At 33.6% G+C, this 25068-nt stretch overlaps 1 protein-coding gene across 1 annotated transcript in view; it reads left to right on the forward strand.

Annotated features, from left to right (window-relative positions):
• KIF21A (kinesin family member 21A) overlaps nt 1-24753 on the forward strand; it is a 154461-nt gene extending 129708 nt beyond the window's left edge. Inside the window, exons 28-38 of the mRNA XM_052640567.1 lie at nt 1607-1714; nt 2913-3041; nt 5168-5206; nt 5868-5879; nt 10120-10256; nt 11791-11971; nt 13740-13904; nt 16131-16248; nt 17813-17983; nt 19800-19999; nt 24645-24753. Of these exons, the coding sequence (XP_052496527.1) occupies nt 1607-1714; nt 2913-3041; nt 5168-5206; nt 5868-5879; nt 10120-10256; nt 11791-11971; nt 13740-13904; nt 16131-16248; nt 17813-17983; nt 19800-19999; nt 24645-24738 (1354 nt within the window). The 3' untranslated portion in view covers nt 24739-24753. The remainder of the gene's footprint in view (nt 1-1606; nt 1715-2912; nt 3042-5167; nt 5207-5867; nt 5880-10119; nt 10257-11790; nt 11972-13739; nt 13905-16130; nt 16249-17812; nt 17984-19799; nt 20000-24644) is intronic.
• Nucleotides 24754-25068: the final 315 nt, after the last annotated feature.

A 25068-nucleotide genomic window follows, 5' to 3' on the forward strand; every position in this document is an offset into this window, starting at 1 on the left:
TGGTAAAGATTTTTAATGCCTTATTTCAAACTAATTCTCAAATATGACCTTGCAAATGATATATTGGATGAGCGCATCACTGCATTGAGAAATATTGCCAAAAAGTGGTATATACTATATGACTCTGTAAATATAAAATATAACAAACTTCCCACCCCAACCTGAATATCTGTTTCCCATAACTTTCTTCATCCGATATTTTCATTGTCTTCCATTCAATAAGCCCACCTGCTACCTTTAGTTCCAGAATTAATGATGACAGAGCTATCCTGCATGTGCTTGAGGTGACTTATGTAATTAATAATTGGATTTGCTACTAGAGATTGCTAACCAGTATAGCTTATGGCTTCAGTGCTTTTTTGATAACAGTAGAAAAAATGCTTTTGGTGAAGGTAGTGATATAGAGCTGAGAACAGATTTTAGAGACTCCTATGTGTTCAGCATTTAGTCTATCAGATGAATAGAGACTTTTGGAACTTCAAGACTAAATCTATGACCTGGATTCCAGAATGCAGGTAATACCTCCTTGTTGCCTTCCCCCCGCCCCCGCCCCCCCGTTTTAAAAATGTATCATTCATGACAGGTTGTAGAAAATATCTTTTAGACACTGTCTCTTCACATGATTTATTATCAAGTTTTCATAAATTAAGATGCTTGTATAGTTCTGTACAAATTTAACAGTTGGTCATTTGCTTGGTACAGTGACTCTTAAAACTCATTAGTACATGACTTCCATTGCATGAAGTAAAATGATTTACTCAAGTAGGCCTTATGATTCAAATAATGCAGAACTTCTAAAATATGTTTTCCTCTAATTAAAACAGTCAGGCACATAAAGTTTAATTATATTTAGTTTTCACTCTCAAATAGGAATCATTGTAAGCCCATTCTAGGAGTCCCACTTGCTAATTCCTTAGTGTTTTTTTTTTCTTTTCTTACTAATATAACTAGTCAAAGATAGCAAAAGTTAATTTTTTCAATTAAAATTCATTACCACTATGCACAGAAATCATAGTCTTAAATTATTAATTACATAGCCACTACTCAACATTTAAAGTGTATAATAAAACAATGGTATTTTTAGTACTAAAATTTATATAGCTAATGCTTAAATACTAGTTAACTAAAATAATTGTGGGTTCTTTGTGATTACCTGTAGTATTCTTTTGTGAGTATGTAAATATTAATTCATTAAATCTCATTGTTTCTCATACTCTGATATTCTAATATTTTTGTTCTTGCAAAACTGTAAAGACAATTTTCCCTCAACTGAAGCAATTCTAACTAAACTTAATACATTTATATTTTTAAACACTTGTATTTAAAGTGAAAAATATTATTTTAGCTATTTGGCAATATAGCATTGATGTTTACATTCAAAGATAATGTATATTTGACAAGATTACCAATTTAAAAATTAAAATATACAATTGTCAAGATCCCATTAATTAAAAATAATTTGTGATATTTTCCTATCCTAGTTCTGTTTCATTTCCAAATAATCTTTCTCAAATTCCAGGTGTTAATCTATTAAAAATTGAATATCTGCCAAAATTATGTGTATGTATTTAAAACTAGACAGTTGAAGAATCTTCTTCTCTCTTAGTTCCAGGCAGTCATCCATGTCAGAAAGAAAGCTACCAGAGCCTTCCCCTATAACAAGGAGAAAGGCATATGAGAAAGCAGAAAAATCAAAGGCAAAGGAACAAAAACAGTAAGCTATTTACGCTCTTTATCTACTAGATTATGTGAAATGTCTGATGCCCTTAGATGCTAAGGGATAATGGTGAAATTATTTTCCATATTCAGGCTTACTCTGGGATTGTGACTTGGTCTTATAGAAAAGTTTGAAATTAATTTTGACTGTTATTTGATAAAACTGACATTGATTTCACCTCTTTAAAGTGATTAACAAAAATCTAGTATTAGAAGATATGTGCCATTGTGCCATTTTATTTCTGTTCTTTTATGTTTAAATTGATAACTATCCTCAATTTTTTTTTTGTTAAACTATTTTAATAGCTATTTGTATGTTTTGTAAGGGCTAGCTTACTTAACAGTACAGAATATAATCTGATGATCCACTTACCTGGACATTTGTAAATCACAATAACACAACAGACAGAAAGTTTTAAATGGGTTAGAACCACTGTCACCTTTCTACTCTATGGCATAGTGAGAGCTCCCTTAGGCCACCTCAGGAGCTACATATGGCAGGTAGATCCCTGACATGGTCTTGAGTAGGAATATCAATGCTAATCTAGATTTAAGTACTGGTAAAGCAAATTTCTTGAACATAAAAATAATTATAAAAAGAAGCTTTCATATATTTTCTGTACCTGCAAAGATGATCTTATACCTTCCTCCTCCCTTGTACCAACATGTACTCTCTACTTTGACCACTGGTTTAGCTGACTTGAATATCATGGAAATTACTCTTCTAATTAACCTTCTTCCTGTATTTAGAGACGAAATTTACCTGTTTCTACTGAATTGAATGTCGTAATTATAAGCAGGAGGTAGGGGATAGGACAAATATGTAATTTAAAAATAAATGAATATATCAGCTGAATAGACAAATTCTTCTTAAACTCTCAGGGTCTGTTTCCCCAACTGTAAAGTGAACAACTTGGTCTCAACTCTCAAATAGTGTAATTTTCAATTTGGTTTGCTTTATTTATACTGACTTCAGATTTTAACAGACATTTTATTTAGTGCCATCATGTGGCCAATGTGACAAAATTCAGTGGAAAAAAATTTCAATGAAATTGTTTGGAGAAGGAAGAGAGGATGAAAGGAAGGAATTCTGTAATGAAAAGCTTTTTTAAAAAATAAAAGCATGTTTCTTATAACATTTCTAACAAATAAAAGCCAATTAAAGCCACCTATGTAATGTTCTTTTTTTCTTGTAGCTCAGATTCTGGAACCTCAGAGGCTAGTCTTTCACCTCCTCCTTCCCCACCAAGCCGGCCCCGTAATGAGCTGAATGTTTTTAATCGTCTTACTGTTTCTCAGGGAAACACATCAGTTCAGCAGGATAAGTAAGTCATTAAGTAAAAGAGCCCCAATTATTTGTTATACTATTCTGAACCTTTCAATACAGTCTGCAAAAAGCATTTAGCCTCTCTCTGTGTGGGAGATGGAGTCTGACTTGTAAACTCTTCCCATATTTCATGTATTTTTCCAATGGAAAATGAACCATACAGACAAAATTAGAGAAATTTATTTTCCTGCTGAACATTATTCCCTGCTATTGATTTGCATTGCTGTACTTCCACATTTGTCTTGCTTTTATTTTTTTAACAAGTAAATTAGAATTGGAAATCTTTGAGATCACTTGAAGTTTAAATTTCTTGGGATTCTTCAGCTTTATTGAGCCCATAAAAGCCTCTAATCCAGATAGCCTGCACTGAAAAGAGGCAAATTAATTAACTTTTGGTGCATGTATCATCTTCTAAAACCATTGTCATATGTGTATGGGTAAAAGAGTACTTTGATGGGTGGACAACATAGAACTCTGGGTTGTTGGGGAAGAGAAGTTGGAGAGGGATAGAAAATATAATTTTCATTAAATTTGAAGTGAAAAAATATTCCCACATTGAGCCAGAATCTCTTTTGCAAGAATTCCCTACTAACAGTGTTGCCGTAAGGTGTTTGTTAACTGACTTCTCTGCTTTGAGTTTGAATGATAACCTTGTGGATAATATACATACTAGATATTCAGTATCCCACACCAGTTCATTGTCTTTTATGGTATAATCTCCCTGTATATATCAGTTTCTGAAATTTGTAAGGTATTGTTTCAGATCCATCTGGCGTGTTTAGGTCATGCTAAATGGCTCTATGTATGTAAGCACATCATCATTTTGAAAGATTGTTTAATCTACTTAATTTATGGATACATTTTTATTAGATTTTAATATGGTTTTAGCAGTAGATACAGACATGTCCTTTAAAATGATCTAGATAGGTTTTAAAAAAAAATATTTAAAAGAGAACATTGTTATTGTTAAATCCTATCTCTTATTTAATTGAGAAAGAGTAGAACATTAAGAATGTCTTTAGGAAGTCCATTTTCACAAGCAATATGAAGAATTACTCTCCCTTGCATTCAAAGTCATAAAATTTGTGTGTTAGTCTTTTGATAATCTTGACAATCTAATCATAGTTCTATATTTTCTGAAATTGTTTATGAGCTACCAATCATTTGACTCTGTTGTCATCTCTATAAAGTAAAATTTAGAATAACTGACTACACTTTCAAAAATCTCACCTAACTTTTGAATCACTTTCTTTGGGCTCCTTTTTGAGACTAGCATATTTTACCAGATAGAATTAGGTCCTACACATTGTTTCTGATTACATAATATGCAGTATTATGTAATCACTTTATCACCATTCTTCCCAAGTATTAGAATGACCAAAAAGTTTGTTTGGGAATTTTTCATAAGACGTTATGGGAAAGCCCAAATCAACTTGGTGGTCAACCCAAGATATTATATAATAATACAAGCTAAATAGATTTTCATAGTAACTAGACTTATTGTCAGTCCTGGAGGTTTCAGGTTAAGGCTGACAAGAGTAGCTCATCTATTTTTAAATTCCAGTAAAACCTCCTAACTATTACTAAGGGACTGCCTAGTCAGAAGAACTCCATGTTTTTGAGATGAATTAAAATCCAAGGTTATTAAACTTTGAATGATTTGCTTTCCATGTATACATATGATGTATTTGTGCAACTTCCGCATGAAGAGTCTAAATATAAAGTAATTATCAAGAGGAATAAAATTCATTAATGACTATTGAGACAGAAAATGTTTCTAGTACTAGTCAAATTAGAGTCTTGAGGTGACGTATTTCACTAGCTTGATGCTGTTCCTTTTCAGGGCCTGTATTTTAGAAAGTGAGAGTAGATTAGGTTCTGTGGATCAGTAATAGAAAGTCCCCACCAAAAAGAATTTTGGAAGAAAACATAAGCACAAAATTTTAACTAATTTGGCTATCAATGAATTTGCTGACATTCTGCGCAGATAGAAAAGGAATGCACTATAAAGGAAATGTTTGCTGCATTTCTGTTATTCATGGTACTGAATCCGTTCAGTCTTAGTGTCTTTACCTGTTGACATCTGTTTTCTTTTTCCTCATAATTCTAACTCTTTCACTGTAGGTCTGATGAAAGTGATTCCTCTATGTCGGAGGTACACAGGTACTTTCTATCTTTCCTACGTTCTGGCATTTCATTGATGTTCTAAAATTCCCTCCAAGAAACTTTAAACAAGTCTCATTTTTGTTGCACTCATAACTTGTAAGCCATAAAAATGCACTAATATTTTTAAACATTAATTTTAATATACTTTTATGAAGTCATAGCTTTCAAGGTAATGGCAAACTTTTTTAATATAATAGAATAAAACCTTGTGCCATTCGTATTCTGTCTATAATCTAAAACTTTTATTTAAAAGAAATGAAGTTATATGAAAATTAATGTCAAGGTTTGCTCTTCATCAGACATTTTTTCCACCTCAAAGTGTAGGAAGTGAATAAGGTATTTTTTCATGTTGATTTATTGATTTTAAATAAAATTTTATGGCAAGCTCTGTGATTTTAAAACAAAAGGTATGCTAGGGGAAAAAAGTATACTGTGGTACATAAAATATAGAAAGTAAAGAATTTTTAAAGCATAGTATTTTAAGTATTTTAGATGCTGTTTTTAAAATAATGTTGCATTTTTTCATGTTATGGATTTTTTGGACCCTTAACTTCTCTTTTTTTCCTTTCATTTCCTGTCCTTACTAATCAATTTGTCTCCTTCTTTCTCTTTGCACTACTTTCCCATGTTTCATGACCATTTTCCTGATCATCAGTAGATCCTCCAGAAGGTAGGCAGGGGAAGGGAGAGGAAATCAATATCATTCACAGTATTACAAGACTTTACTGGTTTTTCATGGACCAAAAAGCATTTTTTTCCCTTTCACATCAGATCTGTTGTATAAGTTTTCAATATTAAAGTTGAGTTATATATTTCATAATGTAAATAGATTTTTAATAAACAAATACCTTTGACTTATGTTTCTAATTACTATTTTTTTCTATTAATATTATCTTTTGTATCAGGTAAAGGCTATAAAAGTTAACCCCAATATTCTGAATATTTGAGAGTATTTTTCAGTATCTAATGAATATAATATTATATTTAATGTTAAAATTATTTTCTTCAGAAGTCTGAATAAATAAAATACATAAGAATGAAAAAGAGACATCCTGGTCTCTAAGGCGTGCCATACATATGTTATTGAAAGCAGATACTTACCTTTGTAATTTTACAACCTTTCATATGGCAGAATTGTGTTGAATGTTAAGTTATCAAGGGAACATTAGTAGATTCTTAGGATAAAGATAGTAATTTTAAGGAAGGAAATCTTTGGAGACATAGTGTTAAATGACCAAGGGTACTGTTTTAACTTTTTTCTTAGGATGATTTCTGTCATTTAGTCTGCATTTGCACAGATCAAAGCAGCTCTAAGCTTGTTAAAATGAATTCTTTTATTTATAATCAGCTTGTTAAAATATACATACATATATATGTAGTGTTTTGGAAGTAAGTATTATAGCAATAGACTATGCATTAGATCATAACTTTTCAACATCTGAAGCAACAGTTAAAATCTGATGGCTTCAGTTCATAACTATAAACTCCACATAATAGGATTTCAAAATCCAGTTTTAGACTTTTGAGGAGGTTTTGCTACCATTTCTATTTCAATCTGTTAAATTTTTAGATAAGCCACAAATTACTGAGCATTAATTTCAAGGATCTCAAATTAATGTGTATATACAAATAATACTTTGGATTTTGTAGTTATTCATCCATGTGATGGATGATCTATGTGATCCATCCATGTTCCTGGTCTTATTTCTGCTGAGAAACTCACTTTACTTTTTGAAATCATTATAACCTAAATCCTAAAAATAAATATTTCTTAATCCTGAGCCTAATTTATTACCTCTTTAAATAGTTTGTTCATTGGTCTGTCATCAGCCCTCTTGAGCTATACTAGCATTAATCCAGTACATCTTTTCTGCATGCATATGACAGCTCTTTAAATATTTAGTACTTTTGTATGGTCTCTCCAATGAAAGTTCTTTTATCAGCTCAATAGATTTAATCTGTTTCTAATGTGGTATAGTCTGCAGATCCTTCTTTTTGTTTCTACTGTTTTGGAAAATTTCCAGGTTTTCAAAGCTCTTTTTAAAATGTGGCCTCTAAAATTCCACTTCATTCTAGATGTAGCCTTGGCAGATTATAGTAGTTCTATTGATTTCTTTCTCCTGAAATATTTACTTATATTTCAGAAGTTACTGAAAATAGTGTTAGAGGAATCATACATTGTTGATCCGTTAATCTTGTATTCAATAAACAAATTTCTTTAGTTTTTAAAATCTAATTAAGCCCCTTTCCTACTTGGAGCATTCTGTTCTATCTTCAACTTAAATTTCATGTTTAAATTTTATCCAGTGAATATTTTAGTGCTAAGTACATACTTAAACAGATTTTGGGAATAATTTTCTAGACAATATAGCTCATTAATATGTCAATTTAGAAAGCATGCCATATCTGTCTTCAGTTCAGTGGAAAGACTGACTAGATATTGAAGACCTTTTTCCAGATTGAGAGGAACATTGATTCTAGGGGTAACTTTACTGCCACTGATGGAACTACTTTACTACAACAATTTCAAACTCACCCACCATGAATGTAGGGATATCACTTGAAAAGCTTTTTCTATAGACTTTATTGGAGTCGATATACATTATGAATATGACATCACCCTAGTCTGCTGCCTATTAATTTTACAAAAAAAAACAACTCCTCATGAGATGCTATCGCTTACTCATGAGCAGTTAGGTGTTTGTAATTTTTGTAATTATTTATTTAATAGTCAGTTCAGTTCAGTCACTCAGTCGTGTCCGATTCTTTGCGATCCCATGAATCGCAGCACGCCAGGCCTCTCTGTCCATCACCAACTCCCGGAGTTCACTCAAACTCACGTCCATCGAGTCCGTGATGCCATCCAGCCATCTCATCCTCTGCCGTCCCCTTCTCCTCCTGCCCACAATCCCTCCCAGCATCAGAGTCTTTTCTAATGAGTCAACACTTTGCATGAGGAGGCCAAAGTACTGGAGTTTCAGCTTTAGCATCATTCCTTCCAAAGCAATCCCGGGGCTGATCTCCTTCAGAATGGACTGGTTGGATCTCCTTGCAGTCCAAGGGACTCTCAAGAGTCTTCTCCAACACCACACTTCAAAAGCATCAATTCTTCAGTGCTCAGCCTTCTTCACAGTCCAACTCTCACATCCATACATGACCACAGGAAAAACCATAGCCTTGACTAGACGGACCTTAGTCGGCAACGTAATGTCTCTGCTTTTGAGTATGCTATCTAGGTTGGTCATAACTTTTCTTCCAAGGAGTAAGCGTCTTTTAATTTCATGGCTGCAGTCACCATCTGCAGTGATTTTGGAGCCCCCCAAAATAAAGTCTGACTCTGTTTCCACTGTTTCCCCATCTATTTCCCATGAAGTGATGGTTCCCTCTATGAAACTCAACAAGTTTTACCCATCTGTAGTTTCTGAAATCCACTTTTTTTTTTTTTTCTCCTTTCTGGAATATTGGATCTACATGTTTTCTCCCTTTTACTGATTCTGTTAGCATACCAACAATGATTTTTGCCTCCACAATGGTATATACTTTCAAAATCTTGTGATATAATAATTTAAAAATAGAAATACTTGAACTCATTGAATGTCCATTGTCAGTTCTAACTTATGTTGGGCTCACATTTCTTCTGAATTATTTCTGTCCCTGGCATCTTAAAAGTTGTTCTCATTCATCAAGAATGTGGATACAGACAGCTTTATCTCTGAATCTGTTCTAATATTAGGCCATCTGTCTTACATAATGGACACACGTGCATGTGTGCTAAGTCACTTCAGTCATGTCTGACTCTTTGTGACCTTATGGACTGTAGCTTTCCAGACTCCTCTGTCCGTGGGATTATCCAGGCAAGAATACTGGAGTGGGTTGTCATGCCCTCCTCCAGAGGATCTTCCTGACCCAAGGATTGAACTCGCATCTCTCATATATCCTGCATTGGCAGGTTCTTTACTGCTGATGCCTCCTGCCCATAAAATGGACATATTTCAGCATAACTTTTCTTCCTGCTCTGAGCAAAGATACGTCTAACTTATATACATATATATATATATATATATATTTTTTTTTTTTTCTTAATTCACTCTCATTTTCAGTCTTTCCAATACAATTATTTCAATTCAGATTCTGTCTTAAACTCCTTTAGGATAGGGACAGTGTTTGGATAAACTTTACATTTCCACAGTTCATAGTCCAGTGGCATAAAGCAGAAATTCAAAAAATATTAAACTTAGGAGAAAGCTCCAAAGAGCATCACTATTCTTTTAATATCTTATGCTTTTTAAAAAAATCTTCTTTGAGATTGTTAGAATTTTAAAAGCTTTTTTTAATTTTTGAGCCATTCTCCCTTTAGATTTCAATTTATGCAATCATTTTTGTATTCTTCAAATTTGTTTGAAATCTGCTTTCTGAAATTTATTACTAAATTTTTTAGTATTTTAGGTAGTATGTATTATACCATCCTTAAAATGTCTTTTTTTGACATAGAATTCCAGTCTGATAGTTACATCTTCCATTTTTCCATCATTAATACATCTTATTTTTCATAATTTACTATATTTGAATAGCTCCCAATATTACCTCATTAAACTTTGAAGGGATAAAATCGTTAGTGAGAAAATTCAAATGTATTGTTGACTTCGCTCTTTGCAGAATACAGCTGCTAGAAAATTCCTAAATAGTTGATGTACTTCATCACTACTATTATAATTTCACACTTTGTCCCTTTGCTTTAAAAAAAGACAAGGAGCAATCTGGTTTTTCAGTTCAGTTTAGTTGCTCAGTTGTGTCCGACTCTGGTTTTTATATAGTTCCAATTATTTAGAACAACTTCTTAAAGTCAGAGAAATAAAAAATAGTTTCATGATATAGCTACTGAAAAAAATCTTATTTTTCCCCCACCTCAGGGGCATAATCAACCCGTTTCCCGCTTCAAAAGGAATCAGAACTTCTCCACTTCAGTGTATTCATATAGCTGAAGGGCATACAAAAGCTGTGCTCTGTGTGGATTCTACTGATGATCTTCTTTTCACTGGATCAAAAGGTGCTAAGAGTTGTGTCATGTGATTATTTAGCAGACCTTTTTATTGATTACATTTAACAGGTTTTGAAAAATTTCAAGCTGCTTAAGACTCATAAGAATCTGAAAGATGATATTGTTCAACTGCTGAATTATATAAAATATAAAATCATTACATAGTTGAGAAGAAAGTAAAATCTCTGTTGATTTTATGTGAATAGAATGGTGAAGGAATACATCTTGATTTGGTAATTGAGCACCTAATGCATGCAAAGCCCTGAGCTTAGTAACGCAGGCTGTATAAAAATCCATAAAAGGCCATTACAATGTACAGTGTGGTAAAAGAATAAAATGGGTAGCAACCACCATTTCTTGAGCACTTAATAAGTGTCTGAAACTATACTAGCCACTGTGTAAATTTTACCTCATTTAATTCTCACAACAACGCCAATGTTGCATCCCTCATTTTACAGATCAAGAAGCTGAAGATTCCAGGAATTAAATGATTTTTCCAGAAAAGCTTAGCTAATAAGTGGAAGAGCCAGGATTAGAAACCTAGATCAGCGCATCACCAAACCTGCACTTGCAGGCAACTAGAAATTAACTATAAATGATTTAAAGAGTTATACCTAAATATTTGGGGTTTCAGAAGAGAAAGAGATTATGCTAAACTGTGAAGGAAGGCTTTTATGAGGAGGCACTTAGGGTGAACCTTACTGGATTGTTTGGATATTGGCAAATAAAAATTGGCAACCAAGATTAGAGAGCAGTGTAAGCAGAGACATGGAGGTAGATGGTTTTGGAAACTAAATCCAGTTGGCTTGAAAAGTAGAATATATTTAGTAGTAGTGGATAATGAGGCTGGAAAGATGAGAAGGAAACATGTGCAGGAATTTGGGAAGCTAGTTAAAGCCTTTTAGCATTTAAGGATATTACAAGATAAAGGGAAGAATCTTGTCAGCACTTGTAAATAATAGCAAGCAATTCCCCAATTAAAAAAAAAATTGCTCTGTAAAAGTATAATTTTCTAATAACTCAAATTAAATTATTTCTCCAGGATAACTAGATACTTATGTCAGAAAGGCAAAGTCTTGAATAGAATAGTTTAATGATCATGTGTATGATTATGTTAATGAAGTCAATTAGTGATCTCTGGAAAAGAAATGTGTATGTAGTTCTGCATGTGGAGTGTTGTGAGAAGGTAAGAGAGTATCAAAACAAAATATTGTGAAGAGGCTGATTTGGAATGGCCATTTTAAATTAAGGGGCAATTTGAAATAAGACTATCAATATGTCTATTTAAAAATTTTGTATAATTATTCTTTAATACCACTTGATACATACACCAGATATCCTAGCTTTCATCTAATCCTTATACCTACTTTGCCCTTGAACCTGCTGCAAAGTATCAAGGATAGAGTTGGGATGCTATTGCAAGTTAATTAAATAATTACCATTTTCTTATCTCATTTTTTCTCATAGGAGAGAAATTGTTATTGCTAAGAGAATCTATTTTAGTTCTTATTGACAATATTTCCTCTTTTTTATTTGCTTTTAGATCGTACTTGTAAAGTATGGAATCTGGTGACTGGGCAGGAGATAATGTCACTGGGAGGTCATCCCAACAATGTAGTATCTGTAAAATATTGTAATTATACAAGTTTGGTCTTCACTGTGTCAACATCTTATATTAAGGTGTGGGATATCAGAGATTCAGCAAAGTGTGTTCGAACGCTGACGTAAGTAACTTAGAGACAAATACCATAAGGGGCAAATAGTTCTTGTTTATAAAATATAAGAAAAGATAGGTCTATATATGCATTTTTGCTTATTTATACCTGCCCACTTGCAAAGAATATTAAAATGTTTACAATAAGAATGTATATAACATAAGGTGAAAAAATATTGAGAAAATAAAATACAATAGTTTAATATTAAACAGAAAAGGAGAAGTCATATTTAATCTGTGACTCAATACACATTTCATATTTCCTTCCTCCCCAAAACTAAGGAGTTGAATTTTCATTATTACTTAATGTAGTAAAATGATTTACATTACTTGTTTCAAATGAATGCCACTCCTTGGAAAATGGCTGAAATCACCATTATAGACCATTAGGAAGTACTTGCAAAATTCTGTTAACATCTATTAAATAATTGAATAATTGAGGAGTGTTTTTCTTAAGACACACTGGTTTGATGTTAGCCTGTGTTTCATAATTGTAGATTGGACAATTGGAAAATGAGTTTATTTTCTGCATCTATTATATATGTCTTTAAAACGTACAGCAAATAATGATTCTTTTTCCCATAAGATTAATGAACTGTTTCACATAATTAAAATTTTAATTAAAAGGTGAATTCTATTGGTTTAAATAAGAGAAAGGAGCTTAAGGATGGTTAATTTTTACTAATTTGTAGAGTGAAGATTATTAACACTTAAATGCTATTTTATATGTTGAAACTACTAAGTATTTACTATGCTAAATACAGGTCTCTTGAGGGAAATTTTATAGGAAAAAACACTATCTTAGAAATTTACCAATCCAGTTGACTCATTTGAAAATGTTGATTTTAACTTGATTTTTTAGAAGTTAGCTAATAAAATGATTCAAAATTGAAAAATATATTTGCTATTTAGAATTTAGCTGAGGAAATAAATCATGTTTAAGTCTTTTCCACACAGTAAACAGTCCATATATGATTGGGTTAAATTATACAAAAACTCTTACTCAAAGGGTCATATCTTATATATGAAAGAAATATTGGTTTGTTCCTCGGTGGACTTCTGCAAGCTGCAGGGAAATGAATTAACTTTGTGGCACTGTATCATTTGTTGAGCCTGGTGGGCTACAGTCCGTGGGGTCACAAAGAGTTGGACACAACTGAGTGACTGAGCACATTCACACATCATTTGTTGAGTTTTGTTATCTTTGTCATCTGGTCTTTTCTGAATCATGTTTAAGTCATCTCTAATAGAGCCCAGAGCCTGGATACCCAGGTGGCTTCGTGATAAAGAGTCTGTCTTTCAGTGCAGGAGATGCAGGAGACGTGGGTTCAGTCCCTGGGTTGGGAAGATCCCCTGGAGTAGGAGATGGCAACCCACTCCAGTGTTCTTGCCTGGAAAATTCCATGGACAGAGGAACCTGGCAGGCTACTGTCCATAGGGTAGCAAAGAGTTGAACATGACTGAGCATGACACGGTGACTAATATAGCCCCAAATTCCTAGTGTTATAACTTGCAAAGTAAGAGTTTTAAGCCATGTCATCTTATTTTCTTCATTCATTTTTTTTCATTTATCTGTCAATGAAGATAAATGAAAGGTGGCACAAAGGTGGCACTTTCATTTATTAGTGCCACCTATGTGCACGTGAAGTGCTATGCTAGATGTAGTGCATACAGTGAAGAACACGGATGTTGCCTACAGTCGTTTCCTGGGAATTTAAGGAATTCTATGACTAACTCTTGTCCAGAATTGTGACTTACTTTGTTTCATCTCTGTTAAGGTCTTCAGGTCAGGTTACTCTTGGAGATGCTTGTTCTGCAAGTACTAGCCGAACAGTTGCTATTCCTTCTGGGGAAAACCAGATCAATCAAATTTCATTAAACCCAACTGGGACTTTCCTCTATGCAGCCTCTGGAAATGCTGTCAGAATGTGGGATCTTAAAAGGTAGAGTTTTAAAGAAAATGTACTTCCTGTTTATGGCAAATGCAATTTTCACACATTGATATTAATGCTGGTGCAATCTAATTTATATAACCCCAGAGGTTGATATAAAATCCTAGATTTTTCTATTTGATTCAGCATCCCTAAATGTCTCCTCTGTCCTCATTAGCACACTCAAAATTTTTCTCTCTTTTAATCTCCATTGCTGGGGAAAAAAAAGAAAATAGACTTTATTAATATTTGTCAATAAGTTGTATTGTTTACTAAGAAGAGAAGAAGATTCTCATGCTAGTTACATCAGTACCTTTGAAAGAATTATTTTTTTGTAACATCACTTATATATCTTATATTTCAAAATTTTCAATTTATAAACCTTAAAAGTTTGATCATAAATCTTCACAGGATTTTTATGAATATAAAATTATATATGTATATATGATGAAGTATTAAGAAGATGAAGTGAGTAAAAAGAATACTATGCATTACATCTTTGATTTGATTTTTATTTGCCATGAAATAGGAGCTTTCATCCTTCATTTGAGTGTTTATTTTAGATTCTTTTCTAGTTCTTAAAATGTTGGCAACAAGGGAATATTTATTTATTAGTTAACAAATATTTATTCAGCATCAACTGTGGCAGGCATTATACCAACACTATGGTAGGTACTGGAGATATAGATTGCACAAGACAAATTTGATGTCCACCTTCTCAGAACTCATATTGTAATGGATAATAAAGGCCACTAAATAGGCAATTACAAGATTCTGAGTTAAGTTGGTAATTCAGGTAATAATCCCATTTAGAAGGGTTTTGTCAGTGGGCTTCCCTGGTGGCTCAGATGGTAAAGCATCTGCCGGCAATGTGGGAGACCTGGGTTCGATTCCTGGGTTGGGAAGATCCGCTGGAGAAGGAAATGGCAATCCACTCCAGCACTCTTGCCTGGAAAATCGCAAAGAGTCGGACACGACTGAGCAACTTCACTTTCACTTCACTTTGTCAGTGGTAAATCACAGGGAAATTTATTTTAGAAATTTTGAGGGTAACTATTTATTACTTGTAATATTTTAATGGTTGGCTGAAAAAGTATAATAAGCCTAATTTATAGATAAATAAATGAGAAGAGAAAGAAGAAACATAGTCATGACTACCGTTTTAGAGATAAAAAGTAGGAAATTGAAAACAGTGCTTGTTTAAGAAAATTTGGAATGTGATGAGAACCAGGTTTATTCTTAAAGATATTAAACTTGACTTGTATTCAGTGTACCATGGAGGAAGATACTCAGCATCATGACATGAGGCAGAAAAGATACCAGCTTCTAAAAATTTTTACACTTTCTTGTCTGCTGAAAAGTTAGATCCTTTGAAACTTGCTTGCTTTCAGCAACATAATTAAATACAGATTCATCTCAACAAATTAACTATAAAAAAGAGTTACAAGAAATAGTAATATTCTAGAAGCCAGATATATCTCTGTGTTCCAGCAGCTTGATTTGAGGTAGGATTATGAAACAAAGGTTCATTGCCACCTCCTGACAATGGACATCACACTTTTCTACCAGTCATATATATTCCTGGCCATCTTAATACCTTTGTAATAACTGATGAAATGGACTATATTTTCTGTATACTATATGTATACTATATGTATACTTTCTGTATACTATATGTATACTATATTATACTATATGTATAATACATGTGTACACATGATGTATGTGTGCATATATATACGCATATACATATATGTGTATGTATGTATATGCACACACATACTATATGTGTGTGTAATAAAATAATCTTACTTTCTTCAAATTGTTATTTTCTAATTATATCAGTGACATAGTTGTTTTAGTCAAATTTAAAATTGACGCTAATGAATCAATCATATGTCTATAACATGTTGAGACATTTAACAGATTAAGGTTTATCTGGACTTAGGTTGGAGTTAAAATTAGCCCTAAGCAAGTTTTTGGACTTTTGATGCTTTTTTTTTTTACTATCTGAATGACATCAGTCACTTTGGAAAAACTTATGTAGGATTCCTAAACTTCCATCAGAGAATCAATTAGTTTGGCTATTTTTTGACTCTTAATTTGAGGATAGTTGCATAGAGGTGGAGTTAAATCAAAAAAGAACAGTTTTAGCAAAGACTGTTATTTTTGTTGAGATTTAGCCTCAGCATACTAAGAAATATTTTCAAACAAAATTATTTTTCTTTCTTTTTAAAGGTTTCAGTCCACAGGAAAGTTAACAGGACATCTAGGCCCTGTTATGTGTCTTACTGTAGATCGGATTTCTAATGGACAAGATCTAATCATCACTGGCTCCAAGGATCATTACATCAAAGTGTGTATAATAAAGCTATTGAATTATATTTTCCTATTAAATGATAAGTTTGAAGTATTCAGATGTACCTAGGATGCTTTTCTCTTAATCAGTCCTTTTTTCTCATTTCTAGACTTTACTTTTTCTTCCTGATCTTTTCCTCACTCAGTTCCTGATTTTGTTATCTTATTTAAAAATGTATTCTCACTTTTTCATAGAGGATATGTTGGGAGGGATTTTAAAGATGTTTTTTACCTCAGTCATCCAACTAATGCTTAAAGCTCATCGTCACGATCCCCCATCTTTTATACTGAGCGTATTATGGTCTTCATGTTTGTTTTATGCCAGTAACAGATAAGATGAGGAGAGATGAAAAGTTTGATTCTGGCGATGTTAAATTTGAAATACTAATAGAGGACTTCTTCATGTAAGCCAATATGCCATTTGAAAGGCAAGTACAAAGTCCATGATAAGTTATGACTAGACACATATGTTTCAGAACCATTCAAATAGAAGCAGATGTTTAAGGACTAGTTGATATGGCCAAAGAAGAGAGGTTGATATGACTCAGCCTTGGGGAATCCTGTAAGGACCAACAGAAACAAAAAGAGAATATAGTAATAAAAAGAGACAGAAAGACTGTAAGTAATCTTCTTTTAGAAACTTTTGTTACGATGAGAAGTGGGTTAATGACTTGAAAATGGAATGGTTAATGCAAGAGGATTTTGTATTGGTAGACTTGAGCATGTTTATATGGTTAGAAAATGGGCTTAGTGGAGAGGGAAAGTGTGAAGAGTGAAGTAGTAGTAATTGGTGAATCAGATCAAAAAAGAATCAGATCAGATCAAAGATGTGTACCTTGAGAAAAAGTAAGTACACTTTAGTATCTTGGAAAGAAGGGAAGGATAAGAGAATGCTTGAGAATAAAAGGAAACTTTTGTAACTGTGAGGGGAAGGGGTGGTCCAGAAAGTCTATTTTTGGTTATACTAGGCTTTTTAAAAACTCACAAGTTTAAGTACACTTTAGTATCTTGGAAAGAAGGGAAGGATAAGAGAATGCTTGAGAATAAAAGGAAACTTTTGTAACTGTGAGGGGAAGGGGTGGTCCAGAAAGTCTATTTTTGGTTATACTAGGCTTTTTAAGAACTCACAAGTTCAGTAGTTGAGAGAAATGAGGGCAACTGAAGGGAGTGAAATTGAATAGCAGCTTTGGAGAATTTGTGATGACCACCAAGATTGCAGAGCTGCCTGATTGTGTTTAAATAACAATCATATCATTTATTTGAGTTTCAACTGGATTGTTATGTGTAACCTTTTTTATTATTTAACATATCATTTGTACACTTACACATGAAAAAATTGGTTGTCTTTCTTAAGAGGTTACAAACATGTAAGCATGCAACATGTGAAAATTAGGGCTCAGGTTCATCCTGAGTCACTCAAAGCAAGTCATTTTTGTTAGTAAAATATTCATAACAAGTCACATTTGGTTAATATACATGTGTACGTGTTTCTATGAATGAATACCTAAGGTGCTTATTTGTAAGTTAAATAGGATGACTACTTTCATTTTGCTTTTATTTAGATGTTTGATGTAACTGAAGGGGCCCTTGGAACTGTGAGTCCCACCCACAATTTTGAGCCCCCTCATTATGATGGCATTGAAGCATTAACCATACATGGGGATAACCTATTTAGTGGGTCCAGAGATAATGGAATCAAGAAATGGGATTTAGCTCAAAAAGATCTTCTACAGGTAATTCAAAACCTTTTCATTGGATGGAGTGGGTACTTCAAAGTCATCAGTATTCTAATAAGAACACAAAGAGTCTCTATGTAAGATTTTCAACATTTAGGGATGGTATCAATCAGGGCTTTCTCTTAATAAGTGTTTCATTATCACCTACCGGAGTTAGTAATTATGAGAAGGACAACATTAGACATTTAATGATATCTCATAGATAAGAGAAGAATAGACTCTGATAAGAATTGGAAGCTCTGGGATTGCCCTGTGCATCAGTTCAGCTCAGTTCAGTTCAGTCGCTAAGTCATGTCCGACTCTTCGCGACCCCATGAATCACAGCACGCCAGGCCTCCATGCCCTGTGCATGTGTTTACTAAATACAGGCTTGAAGTGAAGAAGTCAGTTTCTCATTTTGTTTTGTTTTTATGTACACATATTCCAAGGGCTTCCCTGGTGGCTCAGATGGTAGAGAATCTGCCTTCAATGCAGGAGATCCAAGTTTGATCCCTGGGTTGTGAAGATCCCCTGGAGAAGGGAATGGCAACCCACACTAGTATTCTTGGCCTGGAGAATTCCATGGACGGAGAAGCCTGGTGGGCTACTTTCCCTGGGATTGCAAAGAGTTGGACATGACTGAACAACTAATACTTCAATACTTTCACATATATTCCACAGAGTACCAAGTTTTGCTAAGGTCAAAGCAGTCTAAATGATTCTTCATCTCATTTTCATACATCCAAGAATGGTGGTTCTTTCATTTCCTATAGAATGATAGTTGAGTTGAAGTGTTTTGTCAGTATAATCAAATATCAGTAGCTTTTCCTAATTCCCAGAAGAATTGTTCTCAATTTCAGGCTTTTTCTTATAAATGTATGAGTGTGTATGTATGTATTACAGTTGCTCACACTTTCCTGCTTACAATCAGACAAAAAAAAAATGAACAAGTAGCATGAATATTAATAGAAAAAACTGGCAACAGGCACATATATTGCACTCAAAAGCTTTTCTTTTATAGATATACATTCTAGGATGTCTTTTATATTATATATATGAATATATATATGCATAAAATGTGGTCATATAGTCTGAGCTTATAATTATTGTTTGTTGTTGTTTAGTCGCTAAGTTGTGTCTGACTCCTTTGCAACCCTGTGGACTGTAGCCTGCCAGGCTCCTCTGTTCATGGGATATCCCAGGCAAGAATACTGGAGTGGGTTGCCATTTCCTTCTCCAGAGGGTCTCCCTAACCCAAGAATCAAACCTGAGTCTCCTGGATTGGCATGTCGATTCTTTACCACTGAGCCACCAGGAAAGCCCATAAGTATTGTTTACACATTGTGAAACATGTAGGTTAGCTCCAGCCTTCTTCAAAAAGCTTTAGGCCTCTATGTTCTCTTCCAGAATTTAAGGCAGCGATTTTAGGAGACAATCCTTATATTCTACATACCACGTGTAGTTTTCAAACTTGTTGTGTGAGATACGTTTTCTAGAAAGGTGAGATATTTACTCCTTTGAAGAGGAAGTGGTGTTTGAAAATTTCAGTATACTTGCCATGTGTTGTAGATTCTATAGATTTTTTAATATTGTAGGCCTTTAATACTGATAACACTGATGATAACTAGAGAATTAAATTGAGGAGCAAATTACAGATTTATCTGTTTAAATCTCTAAGAGTTACTTAATAGAAAATAATTTTTATGGTTTCCAGACCAATTCAGTGTTCCAAAATTTGAATTTGTCAATAAAAACTTTGGTAACTTATTTTGGTGTGAAAATGTCAGTTTGAAAGGCTTCCCTTAAGCTGCTAATTTTTCTTTTTTCCTCTCAGCAAGTTCCAAATGCACATAAGGATTGGGTCTGTGCCCTGGCAGTGGTACCAGGCCACCCAGTTTTGCTCAGTGGCTGCAGAGGGGGCATTTTGAAACTCTGGAACATAGACACCTTTGTGCCTGTTGGAGAGATGAAAGGCCATGAGAGTCCTATCAATGCCATATGTGTTAATTCCACCCACATTTTTACTGCAGCTGAGTAAGTTTTTCCTATTGGTTACTTGTGTTCAGATTTAATAAATAATGTAGGTTGTAAATATTTGGAAATGTAGAACATATGAAATCTTTCTTTTATTACAGCCATTCCAGGTCGATTTATGATATTTTATTTATATTTTCTGAGATGCACTGTGGTCATGGAGTTTGGGCTCCCCAGGTTATATGATAATAGTGTTACTGCTGTATCAGCTCTCTCCTTAGACTAGAAAGTCTGCTACCAGATCTTCCTGTAGCAGTTTTAATTTTTAAAAAATCATTCAGAAGTGATTAATTTCTAAATTGTCTTTCCAGAAAAGGTATCAAACTTGCCTCATTCTTCACATTTAGACCAAATCATAAAAAAAAAAACACCTCTTTTATGCCTCTTCCACCTCCTTTAAAATCTAAGTACATAATAATAATATATACTCCCTCCTTCTTAGAATGACTGAATTGATTAATTTATTTGCTTATTTGCTCATCATTATGAATCTCCTGTGTGCCAGGCACTGTTCCAAAATCTTGGGACTAGAGAATTGAACAAACCAGATATAAATCCTAATTTCATTCTAAGGAGAAGAAAAAATGAACAAGTAAAATATGTTACATGGTAAGAGACACTATGGAGAAAAAGCAAGCAGGGAGGGGAGATGAGAGCATCGCTAGGAACTGGGGTTGCACAATAGAATGGACAATGAAGATCTTACTGAGAAAGTGACATTTAAGAAGATGCTTGAAGAAGGTGTAGAGATGTGACCATAAAAAATGACATAATATGTATTATAGCATAATACATTATGTATAAGTACTTTTGGAAAGGAAATCATATGTACTATAATGTGAGGTGTTCATCTCATTCAAAATGAAATTTCTCATGAAAATCTCCTTATGTCATTTGTGTACCGATTATGTTACTTAATTTATTGAGCCACTTCTTGATTCATCTGTCCTAAATACACAATTACCCTGATTTTATTTTGAAACTTCTGCTAAATTTCTGTGGTGTCTCTTTTTATTTGTGCTGTTTGCACTGAATCCCTCATCTCATTTAAATTTACTTTCTGTCATCTCTAAAATACATCAAAGATTTCCTTTGTGTTTTTCTAAGATGCTTATCTTAAATGCTTCGATAGCACTTATGCTATTGCATAAATAGCAAATAGCATTGATGCTATTTCTGAGATACATTACTTTCTTAAGTTTCATCACTTTTGTTTATTCCCTTAGAAACTTATTTGTCCTTGACCATTTATGGGAAATAATACCCCTTATATCTGTGGGACACTATAAAATTATTATAACTCACTGAGGTCTGATCACTGAGGTATGATATAATATTTTTCTTCCATGATACAGTTTTATTTTTGAGAAACTGAAAATGTCCTCAGTTTACCCACAGTGCATGAGATGCAAATGTATTTACCATGTAACAAAAAATCAGGAAAATAACCAATAAAATCAGAAGGCCTATTTTCAAATTAGTTCTACTTATTCATTACCTAACAAATATTTATATGGGGCTTCGTATCTACCAGACATTGTTCTAAGTGTTTTCAGGCATTAACTCATTTAGTCTTTATAAGAACTCTAGAAAGTTATTATTGTAATCCCTATTTTATAGGTGGGAAGACTGAAGTACTTTGTAATTCACAGTCCTTGTATAAGTAATTCTGTCATATATGATTTCTGAATCTGTTGCATTGATTGATTTTTCTTATGATATAGGTCTTATTTTTTTCTGATTTTATGTCATATATTTTATTGAATGCTGAACATTGTAGTGTTGTGTTTTGAGTATCTGGATTTTGTTTTATTCATTTAAAGACAGTGGGTTTTACTTAAAGTTATGTAAGTTACTTGTGGTTCAGCTCATCTTTTTGAGACATCAACTCTTGGGTTTTTACTGAATGTTTTGAATGTTTGATGCTATTCTCTACTTCACTGGTCAGAACTTCACTCTCACAGCTGTGTTTTGGTCTGGCCGTGTAGTCTGACTCTACTCATGTGCAGCTTAGCCTTCAGTCAAAGCCATTAGGGGACCCCTATGTATGTAGATTGGTGGAATGGCATAGTCCTTTTTGCATAGCTCTCCCCTCTTCTCTATTTGGTTTTACAAATTACAGCTATTTCACACTTCCCAGATTTTTATTACTGTCTTTTCAACTCTGATCCTGTGGTCTTCTGTTTATTTCCGCTCTTGCTTGCTGTAGTGTGGCAAGTGCTTCCAGACGGAAAGCCAGGGCTGTCACAGAGCTCACCTTCTCTGTTTCCCTTTTCTCAGGAATTACAGGCCTAAAGTACCCATCCCTCAGTTTCTGAAAATAGTTGTTCCATGTATTTTGTCAAGTTTTCACTTTGTGTTAACTCACAGAAGTGTTAACCTGGCATAGGTTACTCCGTCATGACTAGTAGTGGAAGTTTGCACATCTTAGATTTTGTATGTCCAAAACTAAACCCCCAGCCTTCCTGAGAAACCTGCTCATCCTATGCCCTTTTCCATGTCAGCTGAAGGCTTCTCTTTTTTTTCTGTTGCTCAGTACAGACACCTTCATTCCTCCCTTTCTTTCATACTCTATATCCAATTCATAAGCAAACTATGTTGGTATTCTACCTTTACATTATATCTAGAATCTGACTACTTCTCACCCTGCCTTTTGTTACCTCACTGACCCTAGTTACCATCAGCTCTTGGATTACTACAATAGCCTCCTAAACAAGCAAGGTCCCTTGCCCATATGTAGTCTATTCTCAACACAGACACCAGAGTAATTTTTAAAAATTTTTAAAAATTATGATCATCTTGTTCTTTCTCTGCTCAAAAACTTGTATTGGTCATCCATTTTATCTAAAGTAGAAGCTGTACTTGATCTAAACCCTTTGAGCATTTGTCATCTCTCATCTTAACCTTCTAATACCCTCTGGCATGTTCCTTCTCTTACAGCATTGATAATATCTTTGCTGGACTTGAACATATCAGGCTTATTCCAGCCTTAAGACACTTGCCCAGAGTGCCTTCAGAGATCCTGATCTTCTAACATTTTTCTTTCTCAGTAAGAATAACCCTGTGATTTTATTTATAATTTAATCTCTCCAATCACCTACCACTCCTGATCCTGATCCCCTTTGCCATACTCCTTAATTTTTCTGTCACATTTATTACTTTCTAATAAACTAATAATTTTTATCATGTTTTATTGTCTGTCTCCTTTTGCTAGAATATATGATCTACAAAGGCATAGGATTCTGTTATTTATTTATTTATTTTTAATTGATCCCAAGCACCGAGAATAATGCCTGGGACACTGCAAGTTCCCAATAAACATTTGTTGAATGGATGGTTGAATGAATAAATGGAATGGATAAATGGGTGGACAAGTGAACATATCCCCTTGCTATTTTCAATTATCTGTGCTGTGTGGGCTGGTGAAAGATTATTATTTCCCCCAGTTTTATTGAGATATAATTGACATATAACACTGTTTAAGGTATAACAGTAGAATGACTTGACTTACACATATAATGAAATGATTACTGTGGTAAGCTTAGTTAATATCCATCATCTCATGTAGATTTTAAAAATAGAAAAAAATGTGATTTTTTTTCCCCCATGTGGTAAGAATTAGGGGTGAGGAGATTATTGATTATACACTAGAAAGCCTGGATTCTAGGCTCAACTCTGTCTTCTGTAATGTTACAATGACAAGTCACTAAACTTTCTATATCCTTAAAATATGCTACATAATCTTTGAAATGCTTTTAAACTATACAGTTTCATGGCAACTCTTTCTTTTGGCTTTGGGTTTATTAAGAAATTGGAGAAAAGCAACACTGTCTTTCTAGAGCCAGGAGAAATGTAACTGTCTAATGACTAATACCCAGAACCAACATGTTAGGTGAATAAAAGCGTTTTCTCAGAAATGCATTGAATCGTCTATGTTCTATGACAGGTAGAGTGTTTGTCTAATTCCTAGTAGCTGCCTGCTTTTTCTGTGGGCTTATGCTGATTTCACCTGAATATAATTCTTCCTGAATATTGACAGATTCACCAACTCTCTGAAATCCCTGCCCAGGCCTCCTCACTGTGATCTTACTCTGGGCTTTTATGCCTGAAGACCTCTGACCATATATACTGACTATATCAATATAGCCTTAAGAGATGGGGCCTTGGAGTCAATCTGCCTGGTTTCAAATCTTGGTGCTGTCACTTTGTGATCTTGGGCAGATTTTTATTTTCTTTGGCTGCACTGTGCAGCATACATAGTGGAAGGGCGAAGTCTTAATTACTGGACCACCAGGGAAGCTTGATCTTGGGCAAATTAGTTAACTTCTTTGGACCCCAATTTGCTCATCATAAATAGGGTATAATAGCATTATCTATATCTCATGGTAGGTAAAGAGAATAAAATGCATTAATGTGTGTGAGGGGAACATAGTAACAACACCTGGCACATAGTAACTCTTTCATAATATGAACTATTTTTAATTTCATTATTATGGGTACCTATTTGATATACCTATAGGAAAATGTATATTTTTATCTATATCTGTTAAAGACCTTTTCTGTAACTGTTTCTTGATAAGTATTTCTAAGAACTGTATCTTTCTACCTGTTTTCACATATTCATTTTTAATTTATTATTTTGTAGTGATCGAACTGTAAGAATTTGGAAGACTCGAAATTTGCAAGATGGTCAAATCTCTGACACAGGAGATTTGGGGGAAGATATTGCCAGTAATTAAACATGAGTGAAGATAGTCAGAAACTGAATACTGTGATAATACTTTATCTTCTTTATGGAAAATGTTGTCCTGAATTTATTACCCGAAAACTTGTGAATGGAGTTAACTGGAAAATATATATGAATCCAACTACTGAATATAAATGGTATTCTAATAAAATTGTGTACTCTGTGCTAAATTTTAATATCTACCAATGCATATATAACCTATAATTGATACACTGCTTGATTCTCACTTTTATTGTGGCTGGATTTTTGTTCCTATCTATAAAAAAAACTTCAAATTATCTGAAATGCAAAATGTCTGCTTTTGTGACAGAAAATACACTTA

This window comes from Budorcas taxicolor, chromosome 5 (genome assembly GCF_023091745.1).
Source record: "Budorcas taxicolor isolate Tak-1 chromosome 5, Takin1.1, whole genome shotgun sequence".
NCBI classification, from domain to species: Eukaryota; Metazoa; Chordata; class Mammalia; order Artiodactyla; family Bovidae; genus Budorcas; species Budorcas taxicolor.